Consider the following 17258-nt stretch of genomic DNA (forward strand, 5'->3'; position numbering starts at 1 on the left):
TCCGACGAGACTCAACTGCCGCCATGTTTATGGAGTGTGATAGAGTGGGCGAAAACTGCTAAAACATTCTGCTATAGCGAGGTAACTCACAAGCTGTATGAGTCGAATTAAACGTGGGTGAAATTCATAATTTTTCTCCCTACTTTACGTTAAGAAATAATATAAGCAACGGACGTGGAAATAAACGACACTTTTTCCAGTACGGCGAGCACGCCTGGATTGGGGGCCTGAGCTGAGCCTCTGCCTGAGTGAGGTAGATAGTCGCGGTGGCTAATGCTAGCCGCTAGCGGCTCGTTTCGCGTGTGGATAGTTTGCCCCCTTCGTCTGTTTTTCGAGGAGTTGAGAGTGCCGACATCGTTTGTAAGAAAATGATAATAGAAAACCTGGATGCCTTGAAGTCCTGGCTTTCGAAAACCCTCGAGCCAATGTAAGTAGCTGTGTTTGTCCGTGTGCGGGTTAGGCGGTACGTCTGACGAAGTGCTGCTGCTGCAGAGAAGCGAGGTTCGCTGCGCCTCGTCAGTTTCCGTACTGCTCAGGCGTTAAAATACGTATAAAATTAAATATTGTTGTAATACGTTATTATAATAGCACGATAGTATTTTGCTGAGCAAGCTTTTTTTTTTTTTGTTTTTTTGCTAAAATACTCAGACTTAGCATCAGAAATTCTGGCAGAATTTTCTCTGAGCTCTTCAAAATCAGTATGAAAATAAAATTATAAAAGTTTTATCATCAAACATGCACGCGGCTTCACAACAGACACATGATGATAATGGACACACACACACACAGTACAGTTGTCCAGCTAAGAAGAAGCACAGTCATCATCATTGTGCTGTTTGTCATGCCTCATGGTCAGCTGTGTTGGTATGCTGCTCGTTTCTCATTGTTCTCCCTCACATGTGTCTCCGAATGGAAGGAGGCAAACTTATGGAGGGGGGAATTCTAAATACTTAACATGATTGCTGAACAATTATTAATGTGCACTGCAGAGTTAATCATTAATTATGTAGTTTTTTTTAAAAAAAAAAAAAAAGAAAATTGTCACAGTCTGATGGACTCACAAGAACGGTTGAGACATGATACTTTTTATTCAGCTTCTTTTTGTTGACTTGTAGGTGAGTTGAGTAAATGAGATTCATATCATCTTAACTGTTAACGCTACAAAAAAAAAAAAACATCGAGCAGATAGGATTGTGTTTAACCTGTGATTTGTACTAATATCTAATGCATTTTTCCTCTGTGTAAACTCTTTTAGGAAGCTGTACCTGCATTATGAGCACAGTGGAATGAATGCAGTGGTAGCAGGAAGCAATAGCAAACACTAGTTGTTTTTGTAATTGAGTGGGGAAAAAAATTTCCCGTGGGTATTTACAAGTATCTGTATGTTGGAATTGTCTTGAGACATGATCACAAAGAGTGATAGCTGCAAAACAATAAGGGTATTGTAGCAGAGAACTCTGTATTCAGTCTCTGTTGGTGTAATGCACTTTTTGGGTTCTTACAGATTTATGTTGCTTTTTGTCAGTTAGCAGATGCTTTTCTTCTCCGGAGCACCTTCCAATAAACGTTGTAGTGTAATCAAGCTCACTCCTTAATCATCCAGGGTGACTTATACTGTTACACTACTTACAGTGAATCTCCCAACTGTCCATCAGCGAAACACACACGCTCTCTCTCTCACACTATAGGTGACTTAGTCACCAGTATACCTCAAATAGAAAGCACAATCTAAACAAATAAATGTAGTCTCTTAATGCTGCAAGGTAATTGTAAAGTATTCACAATTTATTTTTTTGTAGATGTGATGCAGACCCGTCAGCGCTTGCAAAATATGTTGTTGCCTTAGTGAAAAAGGATAAATCGGAGAAAGATTTGAAAGCACTATGCATTGACCAGTTGGATGTATTTCTTCAGAAAGGTAAGTTTATGCACGCTTTATTGACATTTCATGTTTGTAGTTAAGTAATTGTTATGGCTAGTCACTAAAACATACTCTAATTTCTTTCAACCCAAATAAAGTCAGGTTATTTTAACCTTTTGGTAAAAAGTGTACAGGAAATTTGTAAGCTTCACCTTAACATGTTGAAATGAGACAAGTAGCTGAAGCAAACTTATATAATACTTTTTCTTCTATCCACAGAAACACAGATGTTTGTAGATAAACTTTTTGAAGCTGTGAACACAAAGAGTTATCTACCTCAGTTTGAGCAGTCATCCACAGCTGTCAGAACAGAAGCTTACCAACGGCAAGAAAAAGATGACCAGAAGAAAGAAGAGGTAACCCTTTTCCCCCATTGAATGCGTTAATCTTTTTGTTAGCACGTCTATATAATCATTTCATGTTCTGTGCCAACATCTTCCTACATTGAGTCTTTAAATAGAAAGATATGCATTCTTGTATTTTCATTGCTGCTTTTCTTCTGGCACATTCACGCACAGGCAAAAGATTCTTCATATTTAATGCTTTCATGATTTTATGTTGTATGACTTGATATATGTGGGCACATCAGTTGATGTAACTTTTTTCTAGTCTGTTAATGTAGCAAAAGTTTATTTCTGGGAAAAATTGTTTTGCGGGAGATTATTTCCTGAAACCAAATGGACAATTCCTTTACATTTTTGGTTTCAGAGGCAGCCTTTGTTCATTGAGCACACCTCCTTTATTTTTCAGCCCACTTTGTAAATGCCAAGGACTGTAGTCATTTTTAGTTTTGGTTGCATTTTGCCAATTGAAGTACAATCTAGAACTAAAATGTCTTGTTTAACAGCCAAACAAAGAGGATGATCGGGACAAGAAGTTCTCAAGGAGGGTGACCCACAGCCCACCTCAGTCCAGCTCACGGTACAGAGACAGTAGGTGAGGACATGCTAAAATATTCAAACTGAATGGGTCCACTGACAAAACTTACTTGTTTGCATTCCTTAACTGGTCATATACATACCTGTACTTTCACTATTTATGGTCACCCTTAATTCTGGTTGACTGCTCTAAACCAGCTTTATGTTAATTTGAGATTTGTTCATATTATTTGCAAAACAGCCTTGCTGTACTACAACCATTTTATGGCAATGTTTCTTGGTTCAAATTAAGGCAGACAATGCAAACTTTGTTAAACATATAAAATTAACTTCTGCATTGTTGTACGATGTTACTCCCCAAAATGGCACTAGTTCTTTTTTCATTAACTGAGTTGCAACTCATTCTAGTCATGTTTGCTTTTGTATTATGCAGAAGGGGAGATGATCGCAAGAAAGACGAGCGCTCTAGAAAGAGGGATTATGACCGCAACCCTCCTAGGCGAGACTCCTACAGGGACCGCTACAACAGGAGGCGTGGTCGCAGCCGCAGTTACAGTCGCAGCCGCAGCAGGAGTAAAGATCGGCCCCGTGACCGGGAGCGAGACAGGGACCGGGACCGGAGCAGGTCCAGGAGTAGAAGCCGCTCCAGGAGCCAGAGTAGAACAAGAAGTCGAGGTGAATCTCTCACATGTGGTGAATCTGTTACTTGTCGTTAAATGGCCAAAAAAAAAAATCCTTGCTGAGCTTGAAATAAATAGTAACGGATATAACATGTTAAATCCTGAAGGGCACTGCCCTGTTATTACAGAAAGGGATGCGGGCAAGTCAAAGTACGACCTTGACCGAGGGGAGAGGTTGCTGGAGCAACCAGAAAACTACACCCCTGCCCCTCTAGCCCCTGGCGGCTCCTCCAACCACTTTCCAGTCCCGACTCTCAGCAGCACCATCACAGTCATCGCTCCTACACACCACGGCAACAGCGCCACAGAGAGCTGGTCTGAGTTCCATGAGGACCACGCGCTGGACCGCGGCCCATTTGGGCAAGGGCCCCCGCAGAGAAAACGCTGCCGAGATTATGATGGTAATGCTTTGAAGTGGAGTAATTTTTTTGCATTTATTCCTTTCTGAAAGGAAAAAATGCAATTTAACAATTTTGTTCATGTCATGCATGAATGAAATTTAATCATCCCAGTCAAAGAATATTTTAAGTTGTAAAGGTTTTGTGCTCATTGTGGTGAGTGCTGATTTTCATTCCTAAAAATGTGTCCAAAATAAAGGATAAAGTTGTCATTCTTAAAAATATCTTTGTCCAGTATGATTATTTTTATTTTTCCCATAAGACTATGGTAATTCCTCCACCTCATGACAGGAATTCACCTAATGAGTGATTCTACTCAATAGATTTTTCTTGTGGGATACTAATGTGAGTTGACTTTTGAATATGGATATTCTTATTGACTTATACAAATTATGAAAAGCTAATTTACCAGTGCATTTGCCAGTACATTACTTGTAAACTACCTGTGGTAGTACTGCTTATACATGTGTTGATGACATTGTGTCAGCATGAAATATTTTTGGTGCAGTATTAAGCATGGGTCTTTTGCAGTATTTTTGAAATTAGAAAAATAAGGCTGGGTTATTAGCAGCTTTATACTTTTTGATGCAAATAAAGATGGGGGACTTGCTGGCTGGTTGGACAGAGGATTGTATATACTGATGTGCACATTTTGTCGTCTTCTCCCTTTCAGAGAAAGGCTTCTGCATGCGTGGTGACATGTGTCCATTTGACCATGGCAGTGACCCAGTGGTAGTGGAGGACGTGAACCTTCCCGGAATCCTTCCCTTCCAGGCACAGCCCCTTCCTGTGGTGGAGGGACCACCTCCCCCAGGGCTTCCTCCCCCGCCACCACTCTTGACACCACCACCCGTGAACCTGCGTCCCCAAGTGCCCCCACCTGGGACGCTGCCACCCAGCCTCCCTCCCATTGCAGGTATGCTTTCTGATGCACACACAGGACTCGAGTGCTGGCACAAACTACCAGAAAGTCCTATACTTTATTTGCCTCTGCCTCCAGGTCCCCCACCTCCCCTTCCCCCCCTTCAACCCTCTGGGATGGATGCCCCTCCAAATTCCATCACCAGTTCAGTTCCCACTATTGTTACATCTGGAATCCGGCCACCACAGCCACAAGCCCCTCCTCCTCTCTTTACTTCAGGTAGGAAGACTTGGCTTCTCAGGTTTCTGAGCTGAACATGAGTTTCATGAAAATAGCTACACAGATGCATGTCAAGAGAACTCCAGCTGTATAGTTTTATACTTTGCTTTATCCGTCACTGTTACTGTCACTCCATTTCAACTCAGTGATTTGTTGCACCTAACCCCCAGACACCTTTGAAACAGATGTGTACAATCCAGAAGCACCCAGTATCACCAGCTCTTCCAGACCTATGTACAGACACAGAGTTCATGCCCAGAGACCAAACCTCATTGGCCTGACCATGGGAGAGGTGGATCTGCCCCCTCGAGGTACAGAAAGATTCAAGTTGCACAGACTGGAATGAAATGCCCTGTTTTAACAATGCCTTTGCTGAGAGGCTAAGTCTGGATGGCTCACCGGCTGTTAAACCACTATTGTCTTATCCTCGGAGTTAAAATGGTTCTTTTTAGGGCAATATGTTGCACTGGGCATTTCCCTGCCTGGTTGAATAAATTAGTCCTAGACTTTGGTCCTGAATATGCAGTTCAGTAACTCTGGCTTTATTCATTACCTTTGCAGCTTTTTTGTGTACTTTTCTGTGCCTTTTAATTTTAACTTTGCATAAAGTTTGTTACTCAAGTCAGTGGGTTTTATCTCCCTAGAAAAAATCGCAAGCAGCAATAGCGTGAGAATAGTAGTTGAATCAGACTCCAGGAAACGCTCAGCAGGCCCAAATGATGGTGCAGTGCCCTCAAAGAAACCATGGTAAGTTTTGCCCCTGCCCCTTATATATGGTTTCTATTAGTACGCTTACAGCAATCATAAAATCTGACTTGTTATGCATGTAGTTCCTCTGTGCAGCTCTTGGGGGTAGTGCTGCTCAAAACAACAAGCTGTGATCATAATGTTTTAGACAAAAGTTTTAACTGCCTTATATATAAAGGTTTAATATTGCAGAGTTTTGTCAAATTAGATCACGGTATGCTTGTATTCAAATCCCCCCACAGGCATAATTTCAATAAGCCAAATCACCAAGGGTTTCATAAGATGGCATTTGGATCAGCAAATGCAAAGCTAGATGTAAGACAGATTCCCAAAGAACTCAACAACATCAGCAAACTCAATGAACATTTCAGTAAGTTTGGAACCATTGTTAACCTGCAGGTAAGACTGGCAGTTTTCTCCTTTTAACATTGTGTTCTCTTTAGGTATAATATTTGAAAGTTATGATTTTTTTTTTAAGAATGCTGCCGTAACCTTTTTGTGAAGTGTATATTCCTTGACTCTCTGTCCAAGGCAATTTAGAATAAGTCTGGACAAAGGGTGTGCTTATAGTTCAAAAGATAATGAAGTTGTGACCCTACAAGATGAAATATTGTTTTCAGCTTCTATTAATGCAGGATTAGACAAGAAAATTAAATCTAGGAAAATATTGTATAAACAAGGATGGAAGTTTAAAGGCAAATCTTGTCTATTACGAAGACCTAAGGGCTCATAACAGTGAGATGCTGTGAGAAAGGTTACAGTTAACAGTTGTTTCAGGCAGTTTCAATATAAATAAGGTCACATTGAGGGACAGTAAGGAGAGATAAGACATGGGAGGTAGTGAGGACCTGTTGGTGAGCCTGAGGGTCTTGCATTGCATCCTGGATGTAGGATTCAGTGAGGACACTTAAGCAGAGGAGTGGTTTGTCTTTGTGTATGGGTGTGATTGTGGGTGGCGTGAGAAATATTCACTGGATGAGCAGCAGCAGCATTTTGAATGACCTCACAAGGGCTAGTGGCAGATGCAGCAAAACCTGTCCCAAAGGGAATTTAAATAATCCAGCCAGGAAAGAACAAGTTCCTGTACAAGAAGCTGGGTAGCATAATTGGTGAGGAATGGGCTGATTGTGCAGATGTTGTATAGGAATAAGCAGCACATCTGGTCCAGTGGTGTGACGTGGTTTAGTCATCTAGCACATGCATGTGTATATATGTGTTAAAGCATGAGTAACAAACAGAGTAATGGTTATTTGCAACTGTTCTGTTGTGTACTGGCTTTTCTCATAACGAGCACAATCGAGTCCTGAAAATCTAATCACAAGGTGAATTCCAGTAAAACAAACTCATTAAATTAGATGTGGGGGAAAATGTTCCTTATGTGGTGTTTATAAAAAGTTAATATGTATTATATAGTTTTTGCCTACCTTTTGAAGGTAAAGTACTTTTGAAAACCCTTTGTAAGTTGAATTGTCATAACTGGAAGAAGTAATTTACCATTGGTTTCAGTGGTAAATATTTTTGTGTTCCTGAGCTCAAACTGACCCTAGTTTATGGTAAAATACTATCATATTCCATTAAAATGGGCAATTACTGTAGTAGTTAAAATTAGTTGTCATAAGTTTCCCTTCATTAATTTCTCTGTAGTACAGTATGGCTGTCTACCTATATTCACTCATTTTTGTAGCAATTATGTGTCTCACAATTTACAAAGTATGGATATTCTGGGTGCTTAGATTTTGTGTTGCAGGTTTATTGGTGGCTCTACATTGGCCCTGTGTGTATGCTGTTTTTTGTAAAATTTCTCTGCTACAGCTACCACAAGTAAAGCCAAAAACGCAGTATAATCCTGTCACCACATAAACCTTACTTGACATGGTACAGTGAACTTGTGCTTGGATCACACATTATGGAATAAAAATGTTTGTTCTTGTGAGGTGACCACATATGAGAACTTTAATCTACAATTACACATCCTCATAAATCCAAATTCTTGTAATATGAGCATCCAAGGGAAGCCTTGGTTTAACTTTTGTGTTTTATCTCTATTTTCTTGGTTAAATGTTTGTAGTAAATGTTCATCAAGGACCACTTTAAGTATAGGAATTTTATTCATTAGACTCACTGATTATATTTGTCTCATAATGAAAATTCACAGATGCTCCTGTTGTAACCAGATATGTTTTCAGCTTGATTTGACTGTCACCCTTGCTACTCTTTTTAGGTGGCATATCAGAATGACCCTGAGGCAGCTCTCATCCAGTTTGCAACACATGAGGAGGCTAAGCGAGCCATCCTGAGCACTGAGGCAGTTCTCAACAACCGGTTTATCAAGGTGTTCTGGCACAGGGAGGATGGCGTCTCGCAGGCGCAGCCACCATCCCAGACGGTATCCTCACAGGGTTCTTCAAGTTCTTTAATTGAAGTTGTAGCTTGGGTAGCGGACTGACACTGTTGCTGTATTGTTAAATCAGGGCTTGCAGACTGCTCAGCAGCCCCCAGCTATGGCCCTCAAGCAGTCTGTTAAGGATCGTCTGGGTCCTCTACCCACTGGTAACTCCGAAGAGTCAGGGGTAGACTCTCAGGTGTGCATCAGATTAGTTTGTACCTTTCTTCTTTTTCACCCCAGACACATTTGTCCTTTCCTAAATCCCATATGATGATTTGTTAATTGTAGTTTGGCTTTCTTTTTGTACACAAAGAATGCAACCAAAGTGTCAGTGAAGGACCGATTAGGTTTTCCCTCAAAATCACCAGTGTCTGGAGGAAAGGTATGTCTTGCATGTTTCTATGTAAAAATTGTTTCAGTTAAGTTTTCAAGTGAACATTCCAGCAATCTAGAAAAAAAAAAACAATATGAACTTTTTCACATGTTATATTTTACCTTTCATCTGTTTTACAGGTGCTTTCAACTTCCACAGGACTGACCAAAACGGTTTACAACCCAGCAGCGCTGAAAGCTTCTCAGAAGGCCTTGCCTTTCCTGGGCCCAACTGCCTCAGCAGAGGCCCTTAAAAAGAAACAGGTGTGTGCGCGTGTCTGTCTGTCCGAGCATGCGGAGAGCCACAAACTGGAAAGAGCACAGTTCTTTAGTTTTTTTTTTTTTTTTTTTCCCCCCTCCCCTTTTTTCTATTAACATTGATAGGAAGCACTAAAGCTGCAACAGGATGTACGGAAGAAGAAGCAGGAAATCCTGGAAAAGCACATTGAAACGCAGAAAGTGAGTTCTCTATTGCCATGAAAAAAAATGTCCTTTTCTCACATCAAAACTCCTTAGATGTGTAAGCTTGCAGTAATCAAAAAAGAGGAATGTTCACTGTTTAAGAAACATGGTAACATGTAATATCAGTATAGTTTTAACATTTAAATGGGTTGTAAGTTAGATTTTCGCTTTGTGGACAGACTTTGAAACTTGACTATTAAGTAGACCTTCGTAATGTCATATCCATCAGTTTTCACCTTTTCACTTAACCTGCTTATGTAGAAAATGTTTTGTGACCTTGATTATGAATATTCTAATATGGAACTTTTTTTTTTTAATCCAGTTGCTGATCTCCAAACTGGAGAAGAATAAGGCCATGAAAGCTGAGGACAAAGCCCAGATTATGGAGACACTGACGACCCTGACTAAAAACATAACCCAACTCCAAACTGAAATTAAAGCCATTTCAAGTGGAAATGCTATGAAGGTCACAAAAAGCAAAGCCCAGGTCTGTTCATGAATATTTTAGAATTTCCTTGTTTTTGTTGGTACCTGCCCATTGCATTGTCTGAGTGAAGTACCATATTTCTCATTTTCTGTGGTGACCTCATATCTTATTGTGGTTGGCACATATATTTCTTTACATTTGTTTAGGTCAGATTTATTGTGACTTTTTGCTCTTACACTGGCAGGCGCAGAAGGAGCTGCTGGATACTGAGCTGGATTTGTATAAAAAGATGCAGGCTGGTGAAGACACAGCACAGCTGAGGAAGAAATACACACAACTCCAGCTGGAGGTGAGGACACTCCTGTTTATACTTGTAATTCTTATTCCTGCCGCATGGGGGACGTCTTTCCTATTTGTCGTGAAGCCCTGTATGTGAAATATGTGACTTGTGCCAGGTGATTTATTTTAAGTCAGATTCCATAATTTGTTAGTGCTCAGAATGAATTTTTTTTTCTTTCCCCAAATGTGTTAATGAAGCTTACTGTCAAAGATGAGGCTCCTCAGCTGATGAAATTCATCCACAAAACTTCATTCAGTAATGATTTGATGTTCCTCAGCAGTCCTTTCTGTGGTGGCACTCCCGAGGTAGAATGGTGATGAAATCTTCAGGTTATATTTTTGTTGTGTGAAAGATTAATTGAGCTCTCCTATTTTCTTTCTTTCAGGCTGCCAAGAGAGGGATCCTGGGTTCCGGGCGTGGCAGGGGGACCCATGTGCGGGGCCGTGGGTCCCTCCGGAGCAGGGGGCGAGGAATTAGGTGCCTTGGTCGGGGAGCGCTGGTCCATGCGGTGGTGGACCACCGCCCACGGGCACTGGAGATTTCAGGTTTTACTGAACAAGACCGAGTAGACCTGCTCCCACACTTCGCAGTAAGTAATGCATCATCTATAAACTATAGGCCTCTGTATTAGTTGTTCTGACTTTGTAAATTTAGCAAGTTTAAAAGCAAAAGGATGCCATGAAAATATCAGTTCAATGAGTTACCCCACTGAAGTGTGATAAAGTACTGATGACTTAACATTAAGAAATGAACAGTAATCAAATATCTAATTATTGGTAATGCATGTTATATCCAAGTAAGGGAGCGTCCGCATCTCACTCAGTCTCTGTCCTTACAAATGTCCTTTCTTGCATGTGTTCTCCAAGCAATTTGGAGAAATTGAAGACTGCCAGATCAATGACTCCACTCACAGTGCAGTTGTTACCTACAAGACAAGAGCAGAAGCAGAGATGGTAAGTAAAGTCCCTGCCACTGACAGCTGCCTGGAATTTGTGCCCATGGTTAATTTTGTACACTGGATCTTCTTACTGTTGTTCTCTCATCTCTTATGTTATTACATGTTTGAAATTTTATTTGATAGTTTAAGCAAGTTTACTTAAAAAAGGCCCCCCCCGGTTTTAGGCTGCAGTTCACGGGGCAAAGTTCAACACCCTAGAGCTGAAGCTGGCCTGGCACAAGCCTGTGGTGTCACTGAACACTGCGGACACTGAGGAGGCGGAGCCTGAGGATGAGGAGGTGAGCTGTTTTCTGCATCTGCCTGTCCCCGCTGCATCACTGTTAAATGTCGCATTTTGCCTTTTTTTGTTAAATATATAACAGATATACATTGAGACACATTTCTTACTTGAAAGAAGATGCTTTAAATGACAAAATTATGAAGTTCGGCTTCCTGGGGAGCTTCTCCTCCACTGGCAAAGAAATGGTGTTTGCTTTCTTGCATATACTTAAACTGTGGGTGGAATGGGAGGGCATGAAGAACTTCATGAATTTGCTGCACTTGGCAACTTTTTGTTAAATTCTTTTTTATGTTTTAAAAATACCACTTCAACATTCAGTTTCTTACATATGGAGGTGTTTACACTGCTGCAGTGTTTTACATTTTCCCAGATGTAGACACTGTAAGAAAGAGCATTAACTGAATAAACTATTATAGTTAATGTCTTTATCATTGCAGCTCCAAGATACACCTCTTGCAGACAACTCTCTGCTACAGGATGACGATGAAGAGGACGACGACAATGAGCCTCGATCCTGGCGTAGATGAAGACTCGAGCAACGCGTCCAGTAACCATCAGAGAATAAATACCTGTCATTTTTGAATAGTTTTTAACAGCGAATTACTTATAAGAATTAACATTTAAAGCAGATCTGCTCAGACAGTATTTCCAAAAGTACCCTATGAGGTTATTAAATATACTGTAGTAATAATGGAAGTTTTTTTTTTCCTCCATATAATGTGAAAGTTTGAACTCTATACTGGTACTTTTTTTTGTTTTGATTTGGTCTAAAATATTTGGCCAGATTTATTTTGATTCATGGTTCCATATTATGGAATAGTTGTGTTCAATACCTTACTGGGTGTTTTGAAGTTGAGAGAACCTAATGACTTGTTTTGGTAAAGTTCCTAGAGTTGCATAGTTGGCTTGACTGTGTACTTAGCGTTCCAGTAGTTGCTTTTGTGTACATATTTTATGTATGAATTTTAATGATTTGTACAATGGCTCTGCTTTAGTCCCTTCGCTTTATTTTGAACTGTGAAAATAAAGAAATGAAATGGTCTAACAGGGCAAAAAGCCCCCTTAAAAAAATACAAAAAAAAAAAAACAAAAAAACATTGGGATTGACAAAAGACCTTTTAAAAAAAAAAAAAAGGGAAAAAAAAAAAATAGACCATTTCACCCCCCAATCCCCCCCTTGTCACAAAAAGAGCAAAACTCCATTTAATGAATTAGTGGGACCTTACTGTAAGGTAAGAACTTTTGTACTTTGTGTGTGTCCAATGCCAGAAAACATGAATGTTGTGTCTAGAGTGTAGTGTACAAAAGTGATCCAAGAGTGATTTTGGAAAGTATGTAGGAACAACAACAATAAGTCCTAAATTAGAATAAGTGGCTGGTTTTTGCTGACAAACTAAAAGATACCATGCACAATTGAAACAACAGTTTGAAATAAAAGGGGGAATTTATATCGTTGTTAAGGCTGGGCCACAGTTTTGAGTACAAATGTGTACTTCAGCTGTATGGTGGCACTGTTTGGTTATCTGTATGATAATTAACTGAGCATGCAAGTAGGACCTCTTTATACTATAAATTGAACAGTTATGGAACAAATGCTTTGTATATGTACATTAAGGATGGTCTCCAGGTTTTATATTCTATCAAAGTAGACATTTTAGAAGTGTTGTGAAACTTGTATTGACTATGTATTAATTACTTTATTTTGTTTGCAGGTCTCTTAACCAGGGCATCCCGAAGGCACGTTCTTCATTCCAGTCACTCGTGGAAAACTTTGCACTTAGTACATCTACGTATGTATAAATGTAATTGTTCAGTTTAAAAGTGTGCTATTTTTAAGATGTTAAATATTAATTTGAATCAGCATTTTGTTTGCCGTTTTAAGTAGAAGTTTCACTGTGATTCTGTCCACCTGTTATCAGCAACTGCCTGTCCAATGCAGGGTCCTGGAACCATGGGGTGTGAGGAGGGTATACCATGGACAGGACACTGAGCACGTCTCTGTCGTTGTCTCTCTCACTGGCTCACCTGAAGGGTATCTTTGGCATGTGGGAAGAAACACGCACAAACATGGACTTAGGTGTACATTCATTCAGTACATTTAAGGAATGCTTTATTACTTTTATTAATTCTTGCTTCAGTGTGTCTGGGTACATTCTGCAGCACCGCACTCTGCTCTCCTTGTCAGTCACCCTTTCTCTGGCAGCTTCTGCTCTTGCTCCTGTTACCCCCATGGTGAGAAAGCCTTACAGCTGAACTTGAACAGCATCCTGCTGTTGTACTGCATTTGTGTGAGAGGATTTATAGTCAAGTGTGTGTACAGTGCACACGTGAGCACCATGAGTTGTAACGCTTGCTGGTCAGATTTTTGTGAGGTGATTGTTACTGATAGAACAGTGCTTTCTGTCAGTAGTTATAAACAAGGGTCCTGCTGTGTGTGTGTGTGTGTGTGTGTGTGTGTGTGTGTGTGTGTGTGTGTGTGTGTGTGTGTGTGTGTGTGTGTTTTTTTAATTACATTGGAGTGTGTGAATTGTGTTGTGATTGGAAAATGAGTTGATTGGTTGTGTCAATCCATCCATGATTGCATAGGATTCAGTAAGGTGTTTAATCCTTCCCAAAATGCTTAGTATTAGCAAAACTGATATACATACTTTATTTTTTAAAGGTTATAATAATTGTGGGGTATAATTGTTGCAGCTGTTTAATAGCACACATGTAGGAGTGCAGCCTGGTAGTGGAGAGTGTGTGTCTGTTTCCTCCCAAGGTTCACTGATGTGTTTCAGGTGAACTGGTGACTCTAAAGAGCATTTAGTATAAGTGCATATTCCTTTGTCCTGCAATGGGTTGGTGTCCTGTCCAGGGTAAACCTTGCCCTCATACCCTCATCCCTTAGGCTTCAGGGATAAGCTCTGTTATTGACTGGATTGATGGATTATCAGGATTTAGAACACTTTTATTCTCTTATGTATAATTAAGAGAAAGTATGGCAAGAGGACCAAGGTTGAGAACCTATAGCTTATGTCATAAAAATGTTCACTGAAATAAACACGCTGGTATCAATGCAATACACAACTGCTTTTGGCAGTTTGACCTGCTGTAATCTTATTTTGGTTGTAAGAAAAGTGAAATATTGCCTTTTAAAACGTATTCTAAAAATCGGTGTATATATTGTACATATTGTAACAAGTATTTTTCTCATTTTAAGTATTTGAAATTAGTTTATGCTGAAGAATCTAAGCTGTTGGGTGACTAACTTCAGAATCACTGTTCAGTTTTTATGTGGGAAACCAATTTTTATGCACACAGGACCCCATTCAAAGACTACAATAAGATTAAGTCTTCCATTAGCCCCTGTGATGCCAACCTCCCATCCCAGCACAGTGTGTAGCTGGATTGTGTGGCCTAACATGCTTATATCTCCTGGATCATTTGTTAGAGGTCTAAAATCCTTCATTTATGTCGACAAGATGAATAGACTGGGATTCTGAAATTAAAACTGATTGATGGCTTTATTCCCCCCACCCCCTTTACAGGTTTCAATATAAATTGTCTTGCATATTGATTATCACTCTGACTGTTCTACTTGTGTATATTGTTACCTGTGATCATTATGATTTTATGCACAATTATGCTTTTAATTATGTGCAGTTATTTTCCTTACTACAAGATTTAATAAGTCTGAACTGAGGTTAAACGATTTTTCCCTTTGGTTTTATTTATTTAGCGGATTCCTTCATTCATGGTGCCTTTTTTTAAATTTAGGTTTGTATAGTAAGGTGCTTATTTAAACATAGTGCACTTGGACAATTTGATCACATTAGGGTAAGTCCCTTGGTCAGGGGTGCAGCATAAGGAGTGGGATTTGCACCTATGACCTTTTAAATTGCAAGGCAATTGGTCCAAGCCTTACGCCAGGCTGTGCACCTTAAAAAAGAACATACATACATTTTCTTAATTTAGCCGATCCCTTTTTAGACTTTCTAATTTATCCATTCATATGGCAGTGTATTTTTACTCAAGCAATCTAGTGCAAGTACCTTGTTTTGGAGAACCACAGCAGGAGCGTGATTCAAACCTGCAACCTTCACATTGCAGTTCTCAGCAGTTACTAATGAAAACATATTGACCTGTTCCCTTTTTGTTTTCATTGAAAGACACGTGTATACCAGCTATTCAACTTTATGCAGAGCTAATAATTGTTGCCATCTGAATGCTTTTTATATGATGGCCAAATGGGTTCACCAGTGTAGGGCACCCTGCTGTTGCACTCTCTTGATGATTGCATGCAGCAGATGCACATCCATTTAAAATATTGCATAGAAAGTGTAAGCAGCTTTTCTGACCTTTTGACAGTGGAATCCTGTTAATATTTTATGTTACCGTGGACTTCAAGCAAATTTCAGTTACTGGCAAGTGAAGCAAAAACATGACTAACAGTTCATAAGCTTATTTTGATGTGGGATCATAAATCAGGGTAAAACTTTTGAATGGGGCGTTCAGTATCTTTAAACAGTATTTATGTGTGCGTACATCCAGAATTATTAATTTTTTAAATAGGGAATGATTGCAGCAGCTAGTGATGCTGTGGCTGCTTCCTTGCTTGGTTATTGACAGAGAAGGTGATTATCTACACTTTAAAAGGTGTCACAGTGCTTGGAACCCTCTGCTGTACTGCAAAGCCAGGGCAGGTCTGCCACCAAACAAAATTACTTCCATAGATCAGAGGAGGCCCTGCTTTTCTCTGCTGTCGTGTGATTTGTCTCCATAAATCTTTCTGTAGCTGCAGTATTACTCATAATTTCACTTTATAACTTCACCGCTGAGCCTCAGAACACGAAGTTCTTGCTTCTAATCGGAAAGGTGTCAGCGGCATACAATTAGTTTAATTTTCAAATTCATCACACACTAAAAAAGGCCCAATTAGTACAACACTCAAACATATGGTTAAAGAATATTAAGTTTCAAATAATAGTTCTTGCAATATTTCAGAACAAAAGTTTCTTTCAAATAACTGAATTGAACAAATTCTTCTTGCCAGATCTTAAAAGAAGCTTTTTAGTATTAATACTGATGTCTTTTTTTTTTTTCCTGCTGTCAGAAAAGCAAAACACAGGCATTCCAAACTGATTTTACTTCGTTGAGCTCCTTGCTACAGACAACTACACCAGAGATACAACATGGCGTTGTGTAAACTGTTGCCCACGATGCCCTAGTGGTCATTGTTGGGTATAACAGTTCAGTAGGACCCACACCAGGTTTGCTTTCTACCCAATTCATCCCTGGGTCAAATGTTTTCAGTTGTGGTCTTGTCTCCTCATTGTATTAAATTATTGTAAATGTAATCCAACAGATTCAGATAAGAGTTCTGACTAGGCCATTCCATAATTGTATTTTTTTTTTTTTTTTTTCTTTTAGCTATTCTGATGCCTACTTGTATGTTTATCATTGTCTTCTTGCGCAACCGAGATGTGCTTCATCTCACAGAGCAGAAGGTCTGAGACATGGGTTCTTAATGGGTTCTTTCTAATACAAAGAGGAATTCATGGCTCCTTCAGTGATTTGCAAGGTGCCCAGGTCCTTCCCCAAAGCTTCACACTGCCATGATTGACTGTTGGTTAAAGGTTCTTACTCTGAAATGCTGTAGCTGGTTTGTGCTAGGCATACGAGGGCCCCATCATACAAAATGTTTTTCTATTTGTTCTCTGGACAGATTAATTGGGGGTGGGACTTCAAGATCTCCAGGTGATTTTTAAATTGAAGAGCAGTGTGTCTCATTTTTGCACAGTACCTCCATAGAGCAGTTACATCTGCAGTTCCTTGGACACTGTAGTGTTGTTTTTGAGTTTATTAATGATTTTATGGCTTGCTGATTTTTTGCAGGATGGCTGTTCATAGGTCCATAACTTTCCTAAACTTCATTTTTCAGGTATTGCTCAGGCTGATTCATTTGTGGCTCGTAGCCTTAGTCGTAGAAGTTGTTACTCTTCTCGTTAACTGTTCACTAACAAGGTAAAACATTCAGTGCTTTCATTTCTTTAAAAGGTGTGTATGAGATGTCCCAGAAACACTAGGCAAATCAGAATATAACCATGACACAATACCAGTCATTTGTAGGGTAGCTGCATATACACTGATGCATACAGGTTAAGGGTAATTAAAGCTCACCATGTGCCTTATGCAATGAGAACATGCAAGCTTCATGCAGATTAATCTGAATTTGGACCTACTCATGGCTGATTCAGATGCTATCAAGAGAGCAGCACTACTTCTG

The 17258-nt window shown here is 39.7% G+C and overlaps 1 protein-coding gene across 5 annotated transcripts; it reads left to right on the forward strand.

Annotated features, from left to right (window-relative positions):
• The first annotated feature begins 18 nt into the window (after positions 1–18).
• Positions 19–11639, forward strand: rbm26 (RNA binding motif protein 26). 5 transcript variants are annotated; one of them, XM_018746301.2, is made up of 22 exons: positions 19–427; positions 1800–1918; positions 2141–2277; positions 2769–2857; positions 3233–3474; positions 3587–3880; positions 4551–4793; positions 4878–5018; positions 5189–5329; positions 5663–5765; positions 6008–6164; positions 7987–8151; positions 8237–8347; positions 8465–8533; positions 8665–8787; positions 8908–8982; positions 9308–9472; positions 9657–9761; positions 10138–10341; positions 10619–10705; positions 10875–10988; positions 11428–11639. In XM_018746301.2, the coding sequence occupies exons 1-22, from the start codon at positions 369–371 to the stop codon at positions 11515–11517; spliced, it is 3033 nt and encodes a 1010-aa protein (XP_018601817.2). In that variant the 5' UTR covers positions 19–368; the 3' UTR covers positions 11518–11639. The 5 variants fall into 5 exon arrangements, with proteins under 5 accessions (XP_018601817.2, XP_018601828.2, XP_018601836.2 ...); XM_018746312.2 differs by having other exon boundaries at positions 5204–5329; XM_018746320.2 differs by having other exon boundaries at positions 3608–3880.
• Positions 11640–17258: the final 5619 nt, after the last annotated feature.

Source organism: Scleropages formosus, chromosome 12 (assembly GCF_900964775.1).
Source record: "Scleropages formosus chromosome 12, fSclFor1.1, whole genome shotgun sequence".
NCBI classification, from domain to species: domain Eukaryota; kingdom Metazoa; phylum Chordata; class Actinopteri; order Osteoglossiformes; family Osteoglossidae; genus Scleropages; species Scleropages formosus.

Coding starts and splice junctions, on each gene's coding strand:
- rbm26 (XM_018746286.2), top strand. CDS start 369: ATGATAATAGAAAACCTGGATGCCTTGAAGTCCTGGCTTTCGAAAACC. Junction 3,881..4,550: donor ACGCTGCCGAGATTATGATG/GTAATGCTTTGA, acceptor TCTCCCTTTCAG/AGAAAGGCTTCTGCATGCGT. Junction 5,330..5,662: donor GGTGGATCTGCCCCCTCGAG/GTACAGAAAGAT, acceptor TTATCTCCCTAG/AAAAAATCGCAAGCAGCAAT.